Below are 17,032 nucleotides of genomic sequence, written 5' to 3'. Positions count from 1 at the left end.
GGTTAGCGATAAACTGAACAGAACTACACTCTCTTCTACCATTGTTTTAAATGTATTTAATGGTCTCGTTGCAAAAGCTAAATTGTCGCAAGGGAACTTTTATTTATATATTTTATTTCACCTTTATTTAACCCGGGTAGCAAAGATTATAGCAAACACCACTGAATTGGTGCTCGCTAGCTTTGCAAATTCAGCTATTGTTGGAAGCCAGCCAATATGAAACAAACGATTAAAATTACAAAAGGTTGCAGCATATGTTGTGTAAATGGTGAACTCATACAGCTGTCAACTCGTGTCACTGCAATCCGTTTCACATTTGCTAGCTACCTTTTAGATCGAAGCCCATATAGAATGATAGAAGATAAGATGATAGAAGCCCATCTCCTACTGTAAATAACCTACATACTGTGTGTGTGTAGCCAACCAGGTAGAAAAATGGCAGAAAAATGGCAGAAAAAAGACGGACATCAGAGTATTTTTCAGTACACCAAAACGCAAAGTAAGAACCCTAGTAGCCTAATATCTCAAAGACTAGTTGATAAAATGTTCATAAGAAAGAAATGAAATTCTAATGGAAATGTTTCACAATGATGTCATTAGGCAGAGCAGGCAACAGATGGCACACAGACAGCAGAGTTGGGGACAGATGTGCAGGGACAGACTGCAGAGACAGGGAGTCTCAGGTACGTTTGTTGAGTCTTTGTTTGGCAACATTATGAAAGGTTCTCAATTTTTTAACTTGTAAAATAGGAACATAATTGGAAAATGCCATGGATACCCCCACTCTCAACTTAAACTGGTGACTGAACTAAGATTTGTTAAAGGCAATGGTATTGCTGTTGTGATTAGTTGTGTAGTTTTGGGTACCGGTAGTTAGGAGTACGGCAAACACCCTATTTCTTTGGTTCCTCAATATACATTTACCATATTAAACGTAGGCTATGTGTTACAGCACTACTTTTGGTGTCCCCCTCAGGAATTGCTCTTGAGAAAATGTAATGTAATTGTCCCCTCCAAAGTTGATATCAGATTTTCGCCCCTGCATACAGTCTGCAGCCACACCACATTTAGAAACCTCACCACAGATCTGGGACCAGTTTAGACACATACAGTCTGCAGCCACACCACATCTAGCCGTGTCTGAATCCTGGCTTAGGAAGTCCACCAAAAACTCTGAAATCTTCATCCCTAACTACAACATTTTCAGACAAGATAGAACGGCCAAAGGGGGCGGTGTTGCAATCTGCTGCAGAGATAGCCTGCAGAGTTCTGTCCTACTATCCAGGTCTGTAGCCAAACAATTTGAACTTATACTTTTAAAAATCCCCCTCTCTAAAACAAGTCTCTCACCGTTGCCGCCTGCTATAGACCACCCTCTGCCCCCAGCTGTGCTCTGAACACCATATGTGAACTGATTGCCCCCCATCTATCTTCAGAGCTCGTGCTACTAGGTGACCTAAACTGGGACATGCTAAACAACCCACGCCCTCAATCTCACACAAATTATTAATGAACCTACCAGGTACCACCCCAAAGCCGTAAACAAGGGCACCCTCATAGATATCATCCTAACCAAATTGCCCTCTAAATACACCTCTGCTGTTTTCAACCAAGATCTCAGCGATCACTGCCTCATTGCCTGCATCCGTAATGGGTCAGCGGTCAAACGACCTCCACTCATCACTGTCAAATGCTCCCTGAAACATTTCAGTGAGCAGGCCTTTCTAATCGACCTGGCCCGGGTATCCTGGAAGGATATTGACCTCATTCCGTCAGTAGGTTATTTTATTTTTATGCCTGGTTATTTTTTTTAAATGCCTTCCTCACAATTTTAAATAAGCATGCCCCATTCAAGAAATGTAGAACCAGGAACAGATATAGCCCTTGGTTCTCTCCAGACCTGACTGCCCTTAACCAACACAAAAACATCTTGTGGCGTTCTGCATTAGCATCGAACAGCCCCCGTGATATGCAACTTTTCAGGGAAGTTAGAAACCAATATACACAGGCAGTTAGAAAAGCCAAGGCTAGCTTTTTCAAGCAGAAATTTGCTTCCTGCAACACAAACTCAAAAAAGTTCTGGGACACTGTAAAGTCCATGGAGAATAAGATCACCTCCTCCCAGCTGCCCACTGCACTGAGGATAGGAAACTCTGTCACCTCTGATAAATCCACTATAATTGAGAATTTCAATAAGCATTTTTCTACGGCTGGTCATGCTTGCCACCTGGCTACCCCTACCGCGGTCAACAGCACTGCACCCCCCACAGCTACTCGCCCAAGCCTTCCCCATTTCTCCTTCTCCCAAATCCAGTCAGCTGATGTTCTGAAAGAGCTGCAAAATCTGGACCCCTACAAATCAGCCGGGCTAGACAATCTTACTAGCCTGTTCAACCTCTCTTTCGTGTCGTCTGAGATTCCAAAAGATTGGAAAGCAGCTGCTGTCATCCCCCTCTTCAAAGGAGGGGACACTCTTGACCCAAACTGCTACAGAACTATATCTATCCTACCGTGCCTTTCTAAGGTCTTCGAAAGCCAAGTCAACAATCAAATTACCGACCATTTTGAATCCCACCGCACCTTCTCCGCTATGCAATCTGGTTTCAGAGCTGGTCATGGGTGCACCTCAGCCGGACTCAAGGTCCTAAACGATATCGTAACCGCCATCGATAAGAAACAATACTGTGCTGCTGTATTCATTGACCTGGCCAAGGCTTTCGACTCTGTCAATCACCACATCCTCATCGGCAGACTCAATAGCCTTGGTTTCTCAAATGATTGCCTCGCCTGGTTCACCAACTACTTCTCTGGTAGAGTTCAATGTGTGAAATCGGAGGGCCTGTTGTCCGGACCTCTGGCAGTCTCTATGGGGGTGCCACAGGGTTAAATTCTTGGGCCAAGTCTTTTCTCTGTATACATCAATGATGTCGCTCTTGCTGCTGGTGAGTCTCTGATCCACCTCTATGCAGATGACACCATTCTGTATACTTCTGGCCCTTCTTTGGACACTGTGTTAACAACCCTCCAGACGAGCTTCAATGCCATACAACTCTCCTTCCGTGGCCTCCAACTGCTCTTAAATACAAGTAAAACTAAATGCATGCTCTTCAACCGATCGCTGCCTGCACCTGCCCACCCGTCCAGCATCACTACTCTGGACGGTTCTGACTTAGAATATGTGGACAACTACAAATACCTAGGTGTCTGGTTGGACTGTAAGCTCTCCTTCCAGACTCACATCAAACATCTCCAATCTAAAGTTAAATCTAGAATTGGCTTCCTATTTCGCAACAAAGCATCCTTCACTCATGCTGCCAAACATACCCTCGTAAAACTGACCATACTACCGATCCTCGACTTCGGCGATGTCATTTCCAAAATAGCCTCCAATACCCTACTCAATAAACTGGATTCAGTCTATCACAGTGCCATCCGTTTTGTCACCAAAGCCCCATATACTACCCACCACTGCGACCTGTACGCTCTCGTTGGCTGGCCCTTGCTTCATACTCGTCGCCAAACCCACTGGCTCCAGGTCATCTACAAGACCCTGCTAGGTAAAGTCCCCCCTTATCTCCGCTCACTGGTCACCATAGCAGCACCCACCTGTAGCATGCGCTCCAGCAGGTATATCTCTCTGGTCACCCCCAAAGCCAATTCCTCCTTTGGCTGTCTCTCCTTCCAGTTCTCTGCTGCCAATGACTGGAACGAACTACAAAAATCTCTGAAACTGGAAACACTTATCTCCCTCACTAGCTTTAAGCACCAGCTGTCAGAGCAGCTCACAGATCACTGCACCTGTACATAGCCCATCTATAATTTAGCCCAAACTACTACCTCTTCCCCTACTGTATTTATTTATTTTGTTCCTTTGCACCCCATTATTTCTATTTCTACTTTGCACTTTCTTCCACTGCAAATCTACCATTCCAGTGTTTTACTTGCTATATTGTATTTACTTTGCCACCATGGCCTTTTTTGCCTTTACCTCCCTTATCTCACCTCATTTGCTCACATCGTACATAAACTTATTTTTCTACTGTATTATTGACTGTATGTTTGTTTTACTCCATGTGTAACTCTGTGTTGTTGTATGTGTCGAACTGCTTTGCTTTATCTTGGCCAGGTCGCAGTTGTAAATGAGAACTTGTTCTCAACTTGCCTACCTGGTTAAATAAAGGTGAAATAAATAAATACAAATTTAGAAACCTCACCATAGATCTGGGACCAGACTAGCAACTGCCTAGAGACAGGCTAGAGACGCCCTGGCGACACCCTGGCAACCGTTGCCACGGCAATTACTCTAAATGTCAGCAGTGCGGAAGTGACACCTTTGTGAAGGCTGTCGCCGACCCCTCTCTCTTTCTCTCTCTTGCTTTCTCTCTGTCTCGCTCTCTCTCTGTCTCGCTTTCCTCTCTCTCCTTCGCTTTCTCCTCTCCCTCTCTCTCTCTCCATCCCTCTCTCTGTCTCTCTCTTTCCATCCGTCTATCTCTCTATCCATCTCTCTCTCCTTCTCTCTCTCTCTCCCCATTCTTCTTCCACTTACAGTTATCTAATTGTGATGGAAAGAGGGAGAGAGATGGAGAGGAAGAGAGATAGAGAGAGAGGGATGGAGAGAGAGATAGAGGGAAGGAGAGAGATAGAGATAGAGATGGAAGGAGAGAGATAGAGAGGGAAGGAGAGAGAGATAGAGAGGGATGGAGACACCATCCTGCTGTACACACCACAGGAGGCATGCTCTTATTCTCTAGGTAGATACACCCCACAGAGGGAGAGAGTGTACACTCCGTAGGGAGCCTAGGTAGGGAGTCTACTATGAGGTTACAGAGCAAATGAAAGGTCATTATTATTTTTCAGAGTAATAATATGAATGACTTCCCTTTTCTTTCTCTCCCTCACCTCTCCCCCTCTCAATTCAATTCAATTCAATAAAATGTTTATTGGCATGAATTAGTGGTTGCCACTGTTGGGTGGTTGTTACTGTTGCCAAAGCAATATACATGGAGTATTACTCTTTCTCTCAGTCTCTCACTCCTCGCCTCCCCACCACTCATCTCTTTCTGCCCCGTTCTCTCTCTCTCTCTCTCTCTCTCTCTCTCTCTCTCTCTCTCTCTCTTCCTCTCTCTGCCCCTTTCTCTCTCTCTCTCTCTCTCTCTCTCTCTCTCTCTGCCCCTTTCTCTCTCTCTCTCTCTCTCTCTCTCTCTCTCTCTCTCTCTCTCTCTCTCTCTGCCCCTTTCTCTCTCTCTCTCTCTCTCTCTCTCTCTCTCTTTCTCGCTCTCTCTCTCAATTCCTCTCTCTGCCCCTTTCTCTCTCTCTCTCTCTCTCTCTCTCTCTCTCTCTCTCTCTCTCTCTCTCTCTCTCTCTCTCTCTCTCTCTCTCTCTCTCTCTCTCTCTCTCTCTCTCTCTCTCTCTCTCTCTCTCTCTCTCTCTCTCTCTCTCTCTCTCTCTCTCTCTCTCTCTCTCTCTCTCTCTCTCTCTCTAGGGTCTGTACCTGTAAATACCAGGCTGACTTCGCTGAGGTCTTCGTGGGGGACTCTGAAGCTGAACGACTCGTTGTAGAAGGGGTCGATGGTTCCTTTCATACAGGATGTCTTCTTGGTCTTTACCAGCTTCAGCCCTGTTACCAGCTGAACCTTCACAAACGGGTCTGGGGGGGATGTAGATAGAGACAGGAAGGAAGTTAAATGTTCTGCTAGCAAGAAATAGGATGTGCAGGTGGCATGATGGTACCCCGTGGTATGACATAGTGTGTCGTGGTGTGTTGTGGTGTGTTGTGGTGTGTAGTGTTGTGGTATGACATAGTGTGTTGTGTAGTGTCGTGTTGTGCTATGACAGTGTGTTGTGGTGTGTCGTGTCGTGGTGTGTCGTGGTGTGTAGTGTCGTGGTGTGTCATGTAGTGTTGTGTCGTGGTGTGTCGTGGTCGTGGTGTGTCATGTAGTGTTGTGTCGTGGTGTGTCGTGGTGTGTAGTGTCGTGGTGTGTCATGTAGTGTTGTGTCGTGGTGTGTCGTGGTGTGTAGTGTCGTGGTGTGTCATGTAGTGTTGTGTCGTGGTGTGTCGTGGTGTGTCATGTAGTGTTATGTCGTGGTGTGTCGTGGTGTGTCGTGGTGTGTCATGGTGTGTAGTGTTGTGGTGTGTCGTGGTGTGTCATGTAGTGTCGTGTTGTGTAGTGTCGTGGTGTGTCATGTAGTGTCGTGTCGTGTAGTGTCGTGTTGTGTAGTGTCGTGGTGTGTCATGTAGTGTTGTGTCGTGGTGTGTCATGTAGTGTTGTGTCGTGGTGTGTAGTGTCGTGGTGTGTCATGTAGTGTTGTGTCGTGGTGTGTCGTGGTGTGTAGTGTCGTGGTGTGTCATGTAGTGTTGTGTCGTGGTGTGTCGTGGTGTGTAGTGTAGTGTTATGTCGTGGTGTGTCGTGGTGTGTCATGTAGTGTCGTGTTGTGTAGTGTCGTGGTGTGTCATGTAGTGTCGTGGTGTGTAGTGTCGTGGTGTGTCATGTAGTGTCGTGTCGTGTTGTGTAGTGTCGTGGTGTGTCATGTAGTGTCGTGTAGTGTCGTATCGTGTTGTGTAGTGTCGTGGTGTGTCATGTAGTGTCGTGTCGTGTAGTGTAGTGTCGTGGTGTGTCATGTAGTGTCGTGTAGTGTCGTGGTGTGTAGTGTCGTGGTGTGTCATGTAGTGTCGTGTCGTGTAGTGTCGTGGTTTGTCATGTAGTGTCGTGTCGTGTAGTGTCGTGGTGTGTAGTGTCGTGGTGTGTCATGTAGTGTCGTGTCGTGTAGTGTCGTGGTGTGTAGTGTCGTGGTGTGTCATGTAGTGTCGTGTCGTGTTGTGTAGTGTCGTGGTGTGTCATGTAGTGTCGTGTCGTGTAGTGTCGTGTTGTGTAGTGTCGTGGTGTGTCATGTAGTGTTGTGTCGTGGTGTGTCGTGGTGTGTAGTGTCGTGGTGTGTCATGTAGTGTCGTGTCGTGGTGTGTCGTGGTGTGTAGTGTAGTGTTATGTCGTGGTGTGTCGTGGTGTGTCGTGGTGTGTCATGTAGTGTCGTGTCGTGTTGTGTAGTGTTGTGGTGTGTCATGTAGTGTCGTGTCGTGTTGTGTAGAGTCGTGGTGTGTCATGTAGTGTCGTGTCGTGTTGTGTAGTGTCGTGGTGTGTCATGTAGTGTCGTGTCGCGTTGTGTAGTGTCGTGGTGTGTCATGTAGTGTCGTGTCGTGTTGTGTAGTGTCGTGGTGTGTCATGTAGTGTCGTGTTGTGTTGTGTAGTGTCGTGGTGTGTCATGTAGTGTCGTGTCGTGTTGTGTAGTGGTGTGTCATGTAGTGTTGTGTCGTGGTGTGTCGTGGTGTGTCGTGGTGTGTAGTGTCGTGGTGTGTGGTGGTGTGTAGTGTCGTGGTGTGTCATGTAGTGTTGTGTCGTGGTGTGTCGTGGTGTGTCGTGGTGTGTAGTGTCGTGGTGTGTCGTGGTGTGTAGTGTCGTGGTGTGTCATGTAGTGTTGTGTCGTGGTGTGTTGTGGTGTGTAGTGTCGTGGTGTCATGTAGTGGTGTGTCGTGTAGTGTCGTGTTGTGTAGAGTCGTGGTGTGTCATGTAGTGTCGTGTCGTGTTGTGTAGTGTCGTGGTGTGTCATGTAGTGTCGTGTCGCGTTGTGTAGTGTCGTGGTGTGTCATGTAGTGTCGTGTCGTGTTGTGTAGTGTCGTGGTGTGTCATGTAGTGTCGTGTTGTGTTGTGTAGTGTCGTGGTGTGTCATGTAGTGTCGTGTCGTGTTGTGTAGTGGTGTGTCATGTAGTGTTGTGTCGTGGTGTGTCGTGGTGTGTCGTGGTGTGTAGTGTCGTGGTGTGTCGTGGTGTGTAGTGTCGTGGTGTGTCATGTAGTGTTGTGTCGTGGTGTGTCGTGGTGTGTCGTGGTGTGTAGTGTCGTGGTGTGTCGTGGTGTGTAGTGTCGTGGTGTGTCATGTAGTGTTGTGTCGTGGTGTGTTGTGGTGTGTAGTGTCGTGGTGTCATGTAGTGGTGTGTCGTGGTGTGTCGTGGTGTGTAGTGTAGTGTTATGTCGTGGTGTGTCGTGGTGTGTCATGTAGTGTCGTGTCGTGTCGTGTTGTGTAGTGTCATGGTGTGTCGTGGTGTGTCGTGGTGTGTTGTGGTGTGTCGTGTCGTGTCGTGGTGTGTAGTGTCGTGGTGTGTCGTGGTGTGTCGTGGTGTGTTGTGGTGTGTCGTGTCGTGGTGTGTCGTGGTGTGTAGTGTCGTGGTGTGTCATGTAGTGTTGTGTCGTGGTGTGTCGTGGTGTGTTGTGTCTTGGTGTGTCGTGGTGTGTAGTGTCGTGGTGTGTCACGTAGTGTTGTGTCGTGGTGTGTCGTGGTGTGTAGTGTCGTGGTGTGTCATGTAGTGTTGTGTCGTGGTGTGTCGTGCTGTGTAGTGTCGTGGTGTGTCATGTAGTGTTGTGTCGTGGTGTGTCGTGGTGTGTAGTGTCGTGGTGTGTCATGTAGTTTCGTGCTGTGTCGTGGTGTGTAGTGTAGTGTTATGTCGTGGTGTGTCGTGGTGTGTCATGTAGTGTCGTGTCGTGTAGTGTCGTGTTGTGTAGTGTCGTGGTGTGTCGTGGTGTGTTGTGTCGTGTCGTGGTGTGTAGTGTCGTGGTGTGTCATGTAGTGTCGTGTCGTGTAGTGTCGGGGTGTGTCATGTAGTGTCGTGTCGTGTTGTGTAGTGTCGTGGTGTGTCATGTAGTGTCGTGTCGTGTTGTGTAGTGTCGTGGTGTGTCATGTAGTGTCGTGTCGTATAGTGTCGTGTTGTGTAGTGTCGTGGTGTGTCGCGTAGTGTTGTGTCGTGGTGTGTCGTGGTGTGTAGTGTCGTGGTGTGTCATGTAGTGTTGTGTCGTGGTGTGTAGTGTCGTGGTGTGTCATGTAGTGTTGTGTCGTGGTGTGTCGTGGTGTGTAGTGTCGTGGTGTGTCATGTAGTGTTGTGTCGTGGTGTGTCGTGGTGTGTAGTGTAGTGTTATGTCGTGGTGTGTCGTGGTGTGTCATGTAGTGTAGTGTCGTGTCGTGTTGTGTAGTGTCGTGGTGTGTCATGTAGTGTCGTGGTGTGTAGTGTCGTGGTGTGTCATGTAGTGTCGTGTCGTGTAGTGTCGTGTCGTGTAGTGTCGTGGTGTGTCATGTAGTGTCGTGTCGTGTAGTGTCGGTGTGTGTAGTGTCGTGGTGTGTCATGTAGTGTCGTGTAGTGTCGTGGTGTGTAGTGTCGTGGTGTGTCATGTAGTGTCGTGTCGTGTTGTGTAGTGTCGTGGTGTGTCATGTAGTGTCGTGTCGTGTAGTGTGGTGTTGTGTAGTGTCGTGGTGTGTCATGTAGTGTTGTGTCGTGGTGTGTCGTGTCGTGGTGTGTCATGTAGTGTCGTGGTGTGTTGTGGTGTGTAGTGTAGTGTAGTGTTGTGTTGTGTAGTGTCTTGGTGTGTCATGTAGTGTCGTGTCGTGTTGTGTAGTGTCGTGGTGTGTCATGTAGTGTCGTGTCGTGTTGTGTAGTGTCGTGGTGTGTCATGTAGTGTCGTGTCGTGTTGTGTAGTGTCGTGGTGTGTCATGTAGTGTCGTGTTGTGTTGTGTAGTGTCGTGGTGTGTCATGTAGTGTTGTGTCGTGTTGTGTAGTGTCGTGGTGTGTCATGTAGTGTCGTGTAGTGGTGTGTCATGTAGTGTTGTGTCGTGGTGTGTCGTGGTGTGTCGTGGTGTGTAGTGTCGTGGTGTGTAGTGTCGTGGTGTGTCATGTAGTGTTGTGTCGTGGTGTGTTGTGGTGTGTAGTGTCGTGGTGTCATGTAGTGGTGTGTCGTGGTGTGTCGTGGTGTGTAGTGTAGTGTTATGTCGTGGTGTGTCGTGGTGTGTCATGTAGTGTCGTGTCGTGTCGTGTTGTGTAGTGTCATGGTGTGTCGTGGTGTGTCGTGGTGTGTTGTGGTGTGTCGTGTCGTGGTGTGTCGTGGTGTGTAGTGTCTTGGTGTGTCATGTAGTGTTGTGTCGTGGTGTGTCGTGGTGTGTCGTGGTGTGCCATGTAGTGTCATGGTGTGTCGTGGTGTGTCATGTAGTGTCGTGTCGTGTCGTGTTGTGTAGTGTCGTGGTGTGTCGTGGTGTGTCGTGGTGTGTTGTCGTGGTGTGTCGTGGTGTGTAGTGTCGTGGTGTGTCATGTAGTGTTGTGTCGTGGTGTGTCGTGGTGTGTTGTGTCGTGGTGTGTCGTGGTGTGTAGTGTCGTGGTGTGTGATGTAGTGTTGTGTCGTGGTGTGTCGTGGTGTGTAGTGTCGTGGTGTGTCATGTAGTGTTGTGTCGTGGTGTGTCGTGGTGTGTAGTGTCGTGGTGTGTCATGTAGTGTCGTGGTGTGTCGTGGTGTGTAGTGTCGTGGTGTGTCATGTAGTGTCGTGGTGTGTCGTGGTGTGTAGTGTCGTGGTGTGTCATGTAGTGGTGTGTCGTGGTGTGTCGTGGTGTGTAGTGTAGTGCTATGTCGTGGTGTGTCGTGGTGTGTCATGTAGTGTCGTGTCGTGTAGTGTCGTGTTGTGTAGTGTCGTGTTGTGTAGTGTCGTGGTGTGTCGTGGCGTGTTGTGTCGTGTCGTGGTGTGTCGTGGTGTGTCGTGGTGTGTAGTGTCGTGGTGTGTCATGTAGTGTCGTGTCGTGTAGTGTCGTGGTGTGTCATGTAGTGTCGTGTCGTGTTGTGTAGTGTCGTGGTGTGTCATGTAGTGTCGTGTCGTGTTGTGTAGTGTCGTGGTGTGTCATGTAGTGTCGTGTTGTATAGTGTCGTGTTGTGTAGTGTCGTGGTGTGTCATGTAGTGTTGTATCGTGGTGTGTCGTGGTGTGTAGTGTCGTGGTGTGTCATGTAGTGTTGTGTCGTGGTGTGTAGTGTCGTGGTGTGTCATGTAGTGTTATGTCGTGGTGTGTCGTGGTGTGTCATGGTGTGTAGTGTTGTGGTGTGTCGTGGTGTGTCATGTAGTGTCATGTTGTGTAGTGTAGTGGTGTGTCATGTAGTGTCGTGTCGTGTAGTGTCGTGTTGTGTAGTGTCGTGGTGTGTCATGTAGTGTTGTGTCGTGGTGTGTAGTGTCGTGGTGTGTCATGTAGTGTTGTGTCGTGGTGTGTAGTGTCGTGGTGTGTCATGTAGTGTTGTGTCGTGGTGTGTCGTGGTGTGTAGTGTCGTGGTGTGTCATGTAGTGTTGTGTCGTGGTGTGTCGTGGTGTGTAGTGTAGTGTTATGTCGTGGTGTGTCGTGGTGTGTCGTGGTGTGTCATGTAGTGTCGTGTCGTGTAGTGTCGTGTTGTGTAGTGTCGTGGTGTGTCATGTAGTGTCGTGGTGTGTAGTGTCGTGGTGTGTAGTGTCGTGGTGTGTCATGTAGTGTCGTGTCGTGTAGTGTCGTATCGTATCGTGTTGTGTAGTGTCATGGTGTGTCATGTAGTGTCGTGTCGTGTAGTGTCGTGGTGTGTAGTGTCGTGGTGTGTCATGTAGTGTCGTGGTCGTGTAGTGTCGTGGTGTGTAGTGTCGTGGTGTGTCATGTAGTGTCGTGTCATGTTGTGTAGTGTCGTGGTGTGTCATGTAGTGTCGTGTCGTGTAGTGTCGTGTTGTGTAGTGTCGTGGTGTGTCATGTAGTGTTGTGTCGTGGTGTGTCGTGGTGTGTAGTGTCGTGGTGTGTCATGTAGTGTCGTGTCGTGGTGTGTCGTGATGTGTAGTGTAGTGTTATGTCGTGGTGTGTCGTGGTGTGTCGTGGTGTGTTGTGGTGTGTCGTGTCGTGGTGTGTCATGTAGTGTCGTGGTCGTGTTGTGTAGTGTTGTGGTGTGTCATGTAGTGTCGTGTTGTGTTGTGTAGTGTCGTGGTGTGGTGTGTCATGTAGTGTCGTGTCGTGTTGTGTAGTGTAGTGTTGTGTCGTGGTGTGTCGTGGTGTGTAGTGTCGTGGTGTGTCATGTAGTGTTGTGTCGTGGTGTGTCGTGGTGTGTAGTGTCGTGGTGTGTCATGTAGTGTTGTGTCTTGGTGTGTTGTGGTGTGTAGTGTCGTGGTGTGTCATGTAGTGGTGTGTCGTGGTGTGTCGTGGTGTGTAGTGTAGTGTTATGTCATGGTGTGTCATGTAGTGTCGTGTCGTGTCGTGTTGTGTAGTGTCATGGTGTGTCGTGGTGTGTCGTGGTGTGTTGTGGTGTGTCGTGTCGTGGTGTGTCGTGGTGTGTAGTGTCGTGGTGTGTCATGTAGTGTTGTGTCGTGGTGTGTCGTGTTGTGTAGTGTTGTGGTGTGTCGTGGTGTGTGGTGGTGTGTCGTGGTGTGTTGTCGTGGTGTGTCGTGGTGTGTAGTGTCGTGGTGTGTCATGTAGTGTTGTGTCGTGGTGTGTCGTGGTGTGTTGAGTCGTGGTGTGTCGTGGTGTGTAGTGTCGTGGTGTGTGATGTAGTGTTGTGTCGTGGTGTGTCGTGGTGTGTAGTGTCGTGGTGTGTCATGTAGTGTTGTGTCGTGGTGTGTCGTGGTGTGTAGTGTCGTGGTGTGTCATGTAGTGTCGTGGTGTGTCGTGGTGTGTAGTGTCGTGGAGTGTCATGTAGTGTCGTGGTGTGTCGTGGTGTGTAGTGTCGTGGTGTGTCATGTAGTGGTGTGTCGTGGTGTGTCGTGGTGTGTAGTGTAGTGCTATGTCGTGGTGTGTCGTGGTGTGTCATGTAGTGTCGTGTCGTGTAGTGTCGTGTTGTGTAGTGTCGTGTTGTGTAGTGTCGTGGTGTGTCGTGGCGTGTTGTGTCGTGTCGTGGTGTGTCGTGGTGTGTCGTGGTGTGTAGTGTCGTGGTGTGTCATGTAGTGTCGTGTCGTGGAGTGTCGTGGTGTGTCGTGTAGTGTCGTGTCGTGTTGTGTAGTGTCGTGGTGTGTCATGTAGTGTCGTGTCGTGTTGTGTAGTGTCGTGGTGTGTCATGTAGTGTCGTGTTGTATAGTGTCGTGTTGTGTAGTGTCGTGGTGTGTCATGTAGTGTTGTATCGTGGTGTGTCGTGGTGTGTAGTGTCGTGGTGTGTCATGTAGTGTTGTGTCGTGGTGTGTAGTGTCGTGGTGTGTCATGCAGTGTTATGTCGTGGTGTGTCGTGGTGTGTCATGGTGTGTAGTGTTGTGGTGTGTCGTGGTGTGTCATGTAGTGTCATGTTGTGTAGTGTCGTGGTGTGTCATGTAGTGTCGTGTCGTGTAGTGTCGTGTTGTGTAGTGTCGTGGTGTGTCATGTAGTGTTGTGTCGTGGTGTGTAGTGTCGTGGTGTGTCATGTAGTGTTGTGTCGTGGTGTGTAGTGTCGTGGTGTGTCATGTAGTGTTGTGTCGTGGTGTGTCGTGGTGTGTAGTGTCGTGGTGTGTCATGTAGTGTTGTGTCGTGGTGTGTCGTGGTGTGTAGTGTAGTGTTATGTCGTGGTGTGTCGTGGTGTGTCGTGGTGTGTCGTGTAGTGTCGTGGTCGTGTAGTGTCGTGTTGTGTAGTGTCGTGGTGTGTCATGTAGTGTCGTGGTGTGTAGTGTCGTGGTGTGTAGTGTCGTGGTGTGTCATGTAGTGTCGTGGTCGTGTAGTGTCGTATCGTATCGTGTTGTGTAGTGTCATGGTGTGTCATGTAGTGTCGTGTCGTGTAGTTTCGTGGTGTGTAGTGTCGTGGTGTGTCATGTAGTGTCGTGTCGGTAGTGTCGTGGTGTGTAGTGTCGTGGTGTGTCATGTAGTGTCGTGTCATGTTGTGTAGTGTCGTGGTGTGTCATGTGAGTGTCGTGTGTCGTGTAGTGTCGTGTTGTGTAGTGTCGTGGTGTGTCATGTAGTGTTGTGTCGTGGTGTGTCGTGGTGTGTAGTGTCGTGGTGTGTCATGTAGTGTCGTGTCGTGGTGTGTCGTGGTGTGTAGTGTAGTGTTATGTCGTGGTGTGTCGTGGTGTGTCGTGGTGTGTTGTGGTGTGTCGTAGTCGTGGTGTGTCATGTAGTGTCGTGTCGTGTTGTGTAGTGTCGTGGTGTGTCATGTAGTGTCGTGTTGTGTTGTGTAGTGTCGTGGTGTGGTGTGTCATGTAGTGTCGTGTCGTGTTGTGTAGTGTAGTGTTGTGTCGTGGTGTGTCGTGGTGTGTCGTGGTGTGTAGTGTCGTGGTGTGTCATGTAGTGTTGTGTCGTGGTGTGTCGTGGTGTGTAGTGTCGTGGTGTGTCATGTAGTGTTGTGTCGTGGTGTGTCGTGGTGTGTAGTGTAGTGTTATGTCGTGGTGTGTCGTGGTGTGTCGTGGTGTGTCATGTAGTGTCGTGTCGTGTAGTGTCGTGTTGTGTAGTGTCGTGGTGTGTCATGTAGTGTCGTGGTGTGTAGTGTCGTGGTGTGTAGTGTCGTGGTGTGTCATGTAGTGTCGTGTCGTGTAGTGTCGTATCGTATCGTGTTGTGTAGTGTCATGGTGTGTCATGTAGTGTCGTGTCGTGTAGTTTCGTGGTGTGTAGTGTCGTGGTGTGTCATGTAGTGTCGTGTCGTGTAGTGTCGTGGTGTGTAGTGTCGTGGTGTGTCATGTAGTGTCGTGTCATGTTGTGTAGTGTCGTGGTGTGTCATGTAGTGTCGTGTCGTGTAGTGTCGTGTTGTGTAGTGTCGTGGTGTGTCATGTAGTGTTGTGTCGTGGTGTGTCGTGGTGTGTAGTGTCGTGGTGTGTCATGTAGTGTCGTGTCGTGGTGTGTCGTGATGTGTAGTGTAGTGTTATGTCGTGGTGTGTCGTGGTGTGTCGTGGTGTGTTGTGGTGTGTCGTGTCGTGGTGTGTCGTGTCGTGTCGTGTCGTGTTGTGTAGTGTCGTGGTGTGTCATGTAGTGTCGTGTTGTGTTGTGTAGTGTCGTGGTGTGGTGTGTCATGTAGTGTCGTGTCGTGTTGTGTAGTGTAGTGTTGTGTCGTGGTGTGTCGTGGTGTGTCGTGGTGTGTAGTGTCGTGGTGTGTCATGTAGTGTTGTGTCGTGGTGTGTCGTGGTGTGTAGTGTCGTGGTGTGTCATGTAGTGTTGTGTCTTGGTGTGTTGTGGTGTGTAGTGTCGTGGTGTGTCATGTAGTGGTGTGTCGTGGTGTGTCGTGGTGTGTAGTGTAGTGTTATGTCATGGTGTGTCATGTAGTGTCGTGTCGTGTCGTGTTGTGTAGTGTCATGGTGTGTCGTGGTGTGTCGTGGTGTGTTGTGGTGTGTCGTGTCGTGGTGTGTCGTGGTGTGTAGTGTCGTGGTGTGTCATGTAGTGTTGTGTCGTGGTGTGTCGTGTTGTGTAGTGTTGTGGTGTGTCGTGGTGTGTCGTGGTGTGTTGTGGTGTGTCGTGTCGTGGTGTGTCGTGGTGTGTTGTGGTGTGTAGTGTCGTGGTGTGTCATGTAGTGTCGTGGTCGTGTTGTGTAGTGTCGTGGTGTGTCATGTAGTGTCGTGTCGTGTAGTGTCGTGGTGTTTCATGTAGTGTCGGGTGTCGTGTTGTGTAGTGTCGTGGTGTGTCATGTAGTGTCGGGTCGTCGGTGTTGTGTAGTGTCGTGGTGTTTCATGTAGTGTCGTGTTGTATAGTGTCGTGTTGTGTAGTGTCGTGGTGTGTCATGTAGTGTTGTATCGTGGTGTGTCGTGGTGTATAGTGTCGTGGTGTGTCATGTAGTGTTGTGTCGTGGTGTGTAGTGTCGTGGTGTGTCATGTAGTGTTATGTCGTGGTGTGTCGTGGTGTGTCATGGTGTGTAGTGTTGTGGTGTGTCGTGGTGTGTGATGTAGTGTCATGTTGTGTAGTGTCGTGGTGTGTCATGTAGTGTCGTGTCGTGTAGTGTCGTGTTGTGTAGTGTCGTGGTGTGTCGCGTAGTGTTGTGTCGTGGTGTGTAGTGTCGTGGTGTGTCATGTAGTGTTGTGTCGTGGTGTGTAGTGTCGTGGTGTGTCATGTAGTGTTGTGTCGTGGTGTGTCGTGGTGTGTAGTGTCGTGGTGTGTCATGTCGTGGTGTGTCGTGGTGTGTAGTGTAGTGTTATGTCGTGTTGTGTCGTGGTGTGTCGTGGTGTGTCATGTAGTGTCGTGTCGTGTAGTGTCGTGTTGTGTAGTGTCGTGGTGTGTCATGTAGTGTCGTGGTGTGTAGTGTCGTGGTGTGTAGTGTCGTGGTGTGTCATGTAGTGTCGTGGTCGTGTAGTGTCGTATCGTATCGTGTTGTGTAGTGTCATGGTGTGTCATGTAGTGTCGTGTCGTGTAGTGTCGTGGTGTGTAGTGTCGTGGTGTGTCATGTAGTGTGCGTGTCGTGTAGTGTCTGTGGTGTGTAGTGTCGTGGTGTGTCATGTAGTGTCGTGTCATGTTGTGTAGTGTCGTGGTGTGTCATGTAGTGTCGTGTCGTGTAGTGTCGTGTTGTGTAGTGTCGTGGTGTGTCGTGTAGTGTTGTGTCGTGGTGTGTCGTGGTGTGTAGTGTCGTGGTGTGTCATGTAGTGTCGTGTCGTGGTGTGTCGTGATGTGTAGTGTAGTGTTATGTCGTGGTGTGTCGTGGTGTGTCGTGGTGTGTTGTGGTGTGTCGTGTCGTGGTGTGTCATGTAGTGTCGTGTCGTGTTGTGTAGTGTCGTGGTGTGTCATGTAGTGTCGTGTTGTGTTGTGTAGTGTCGTGGTGTGGTGTGTCATGTAGTGTCGTGTCGTGTTGTGTAGTGTAGTGTTGTGTCGTGGTGTGTCGTGGTGTGTCGTGGTGTGTAGTGTCGTGGTGTGTCATGTAGTGTTGTGTCGTGGTGTGTCGTGGTGTGTAGTGTCGTGGTGTGTCATGTAGTGTTGTGTCTTGGTGTGTTGTGGTGTGTAGTGTCGTGGTGTGTCGCGTAGTGGTGTGTCGTGGTGTGTCGTGGTGTGTAGTGTAGTGTTATGTCATGGTGTGTCATGTAGTGTCGTGGTCGTGTCGTGTTGTGTAGTGTCATGGTGTGTCGTGGTGTGTCGTGGTGTGTTGTGGTGTGTCGTGTCGTGGTGTGTCGTGGTGTGTAGTGTCGTGGTGTGTCATGTAGTGTTGTGTCGTGGTGTGTCGTGTTGTGTAGTGTTGTGGTGTGTCGTGGTGTGTCGTGGTGTGTTGTGGTGTGTCGTGTCGTGGTGTGTCGTGGTGTGTTGTGGTGTGTAGTGTCGTGGTGTGTCATGTAGTGTCGTGTCGTGTTGTGTAGTGTCGTGGTGTGTCATGTAGTGTCGT

General features: G+C 49.2%; 1 protein-coding gene across 2 annotated transcripts in view; it reads right to left on the bottom strand.

The window, feature by feature from the left end:
- The window catches only part of LOC106601971 (synaptotagmin XVII), a 99,863-nt gene that overhangs the window by 16,316 nt on the left and 66,515 nt on the right, over positions 1–17,032 (bottom strand). For both annotated transcript variants that reach the window (XM_045719638.1, XM_045719639.1), the window contains one exon: positions 5,492–5,647. In XM_045719638.1, the coding sequence (XP_045575594.1) occupies positions 5,492–5,647 (156 nt within the window). The remainder of the gene's footprint in view (positions 1–5,491; positions 5,648–17,032) is intronic.

This window comes from Salmo salar, chromosome ssa06, assembly GCF_905237065.1.
Source record: "Salmo salar chromosome ssa06, Ssal_v3.1, whole genome shotgun sequence".
Classification (NCBI taxonomy): domain Eukaryota; kingdom Metazoa; phylum Chordata; class Actinopteri; order Salmoniformes; family Salmonidae; genus Salmo; species Salmo salar.
This window is presented reverse-complemented; position numbering and strand designations above follow the sequence as displayed.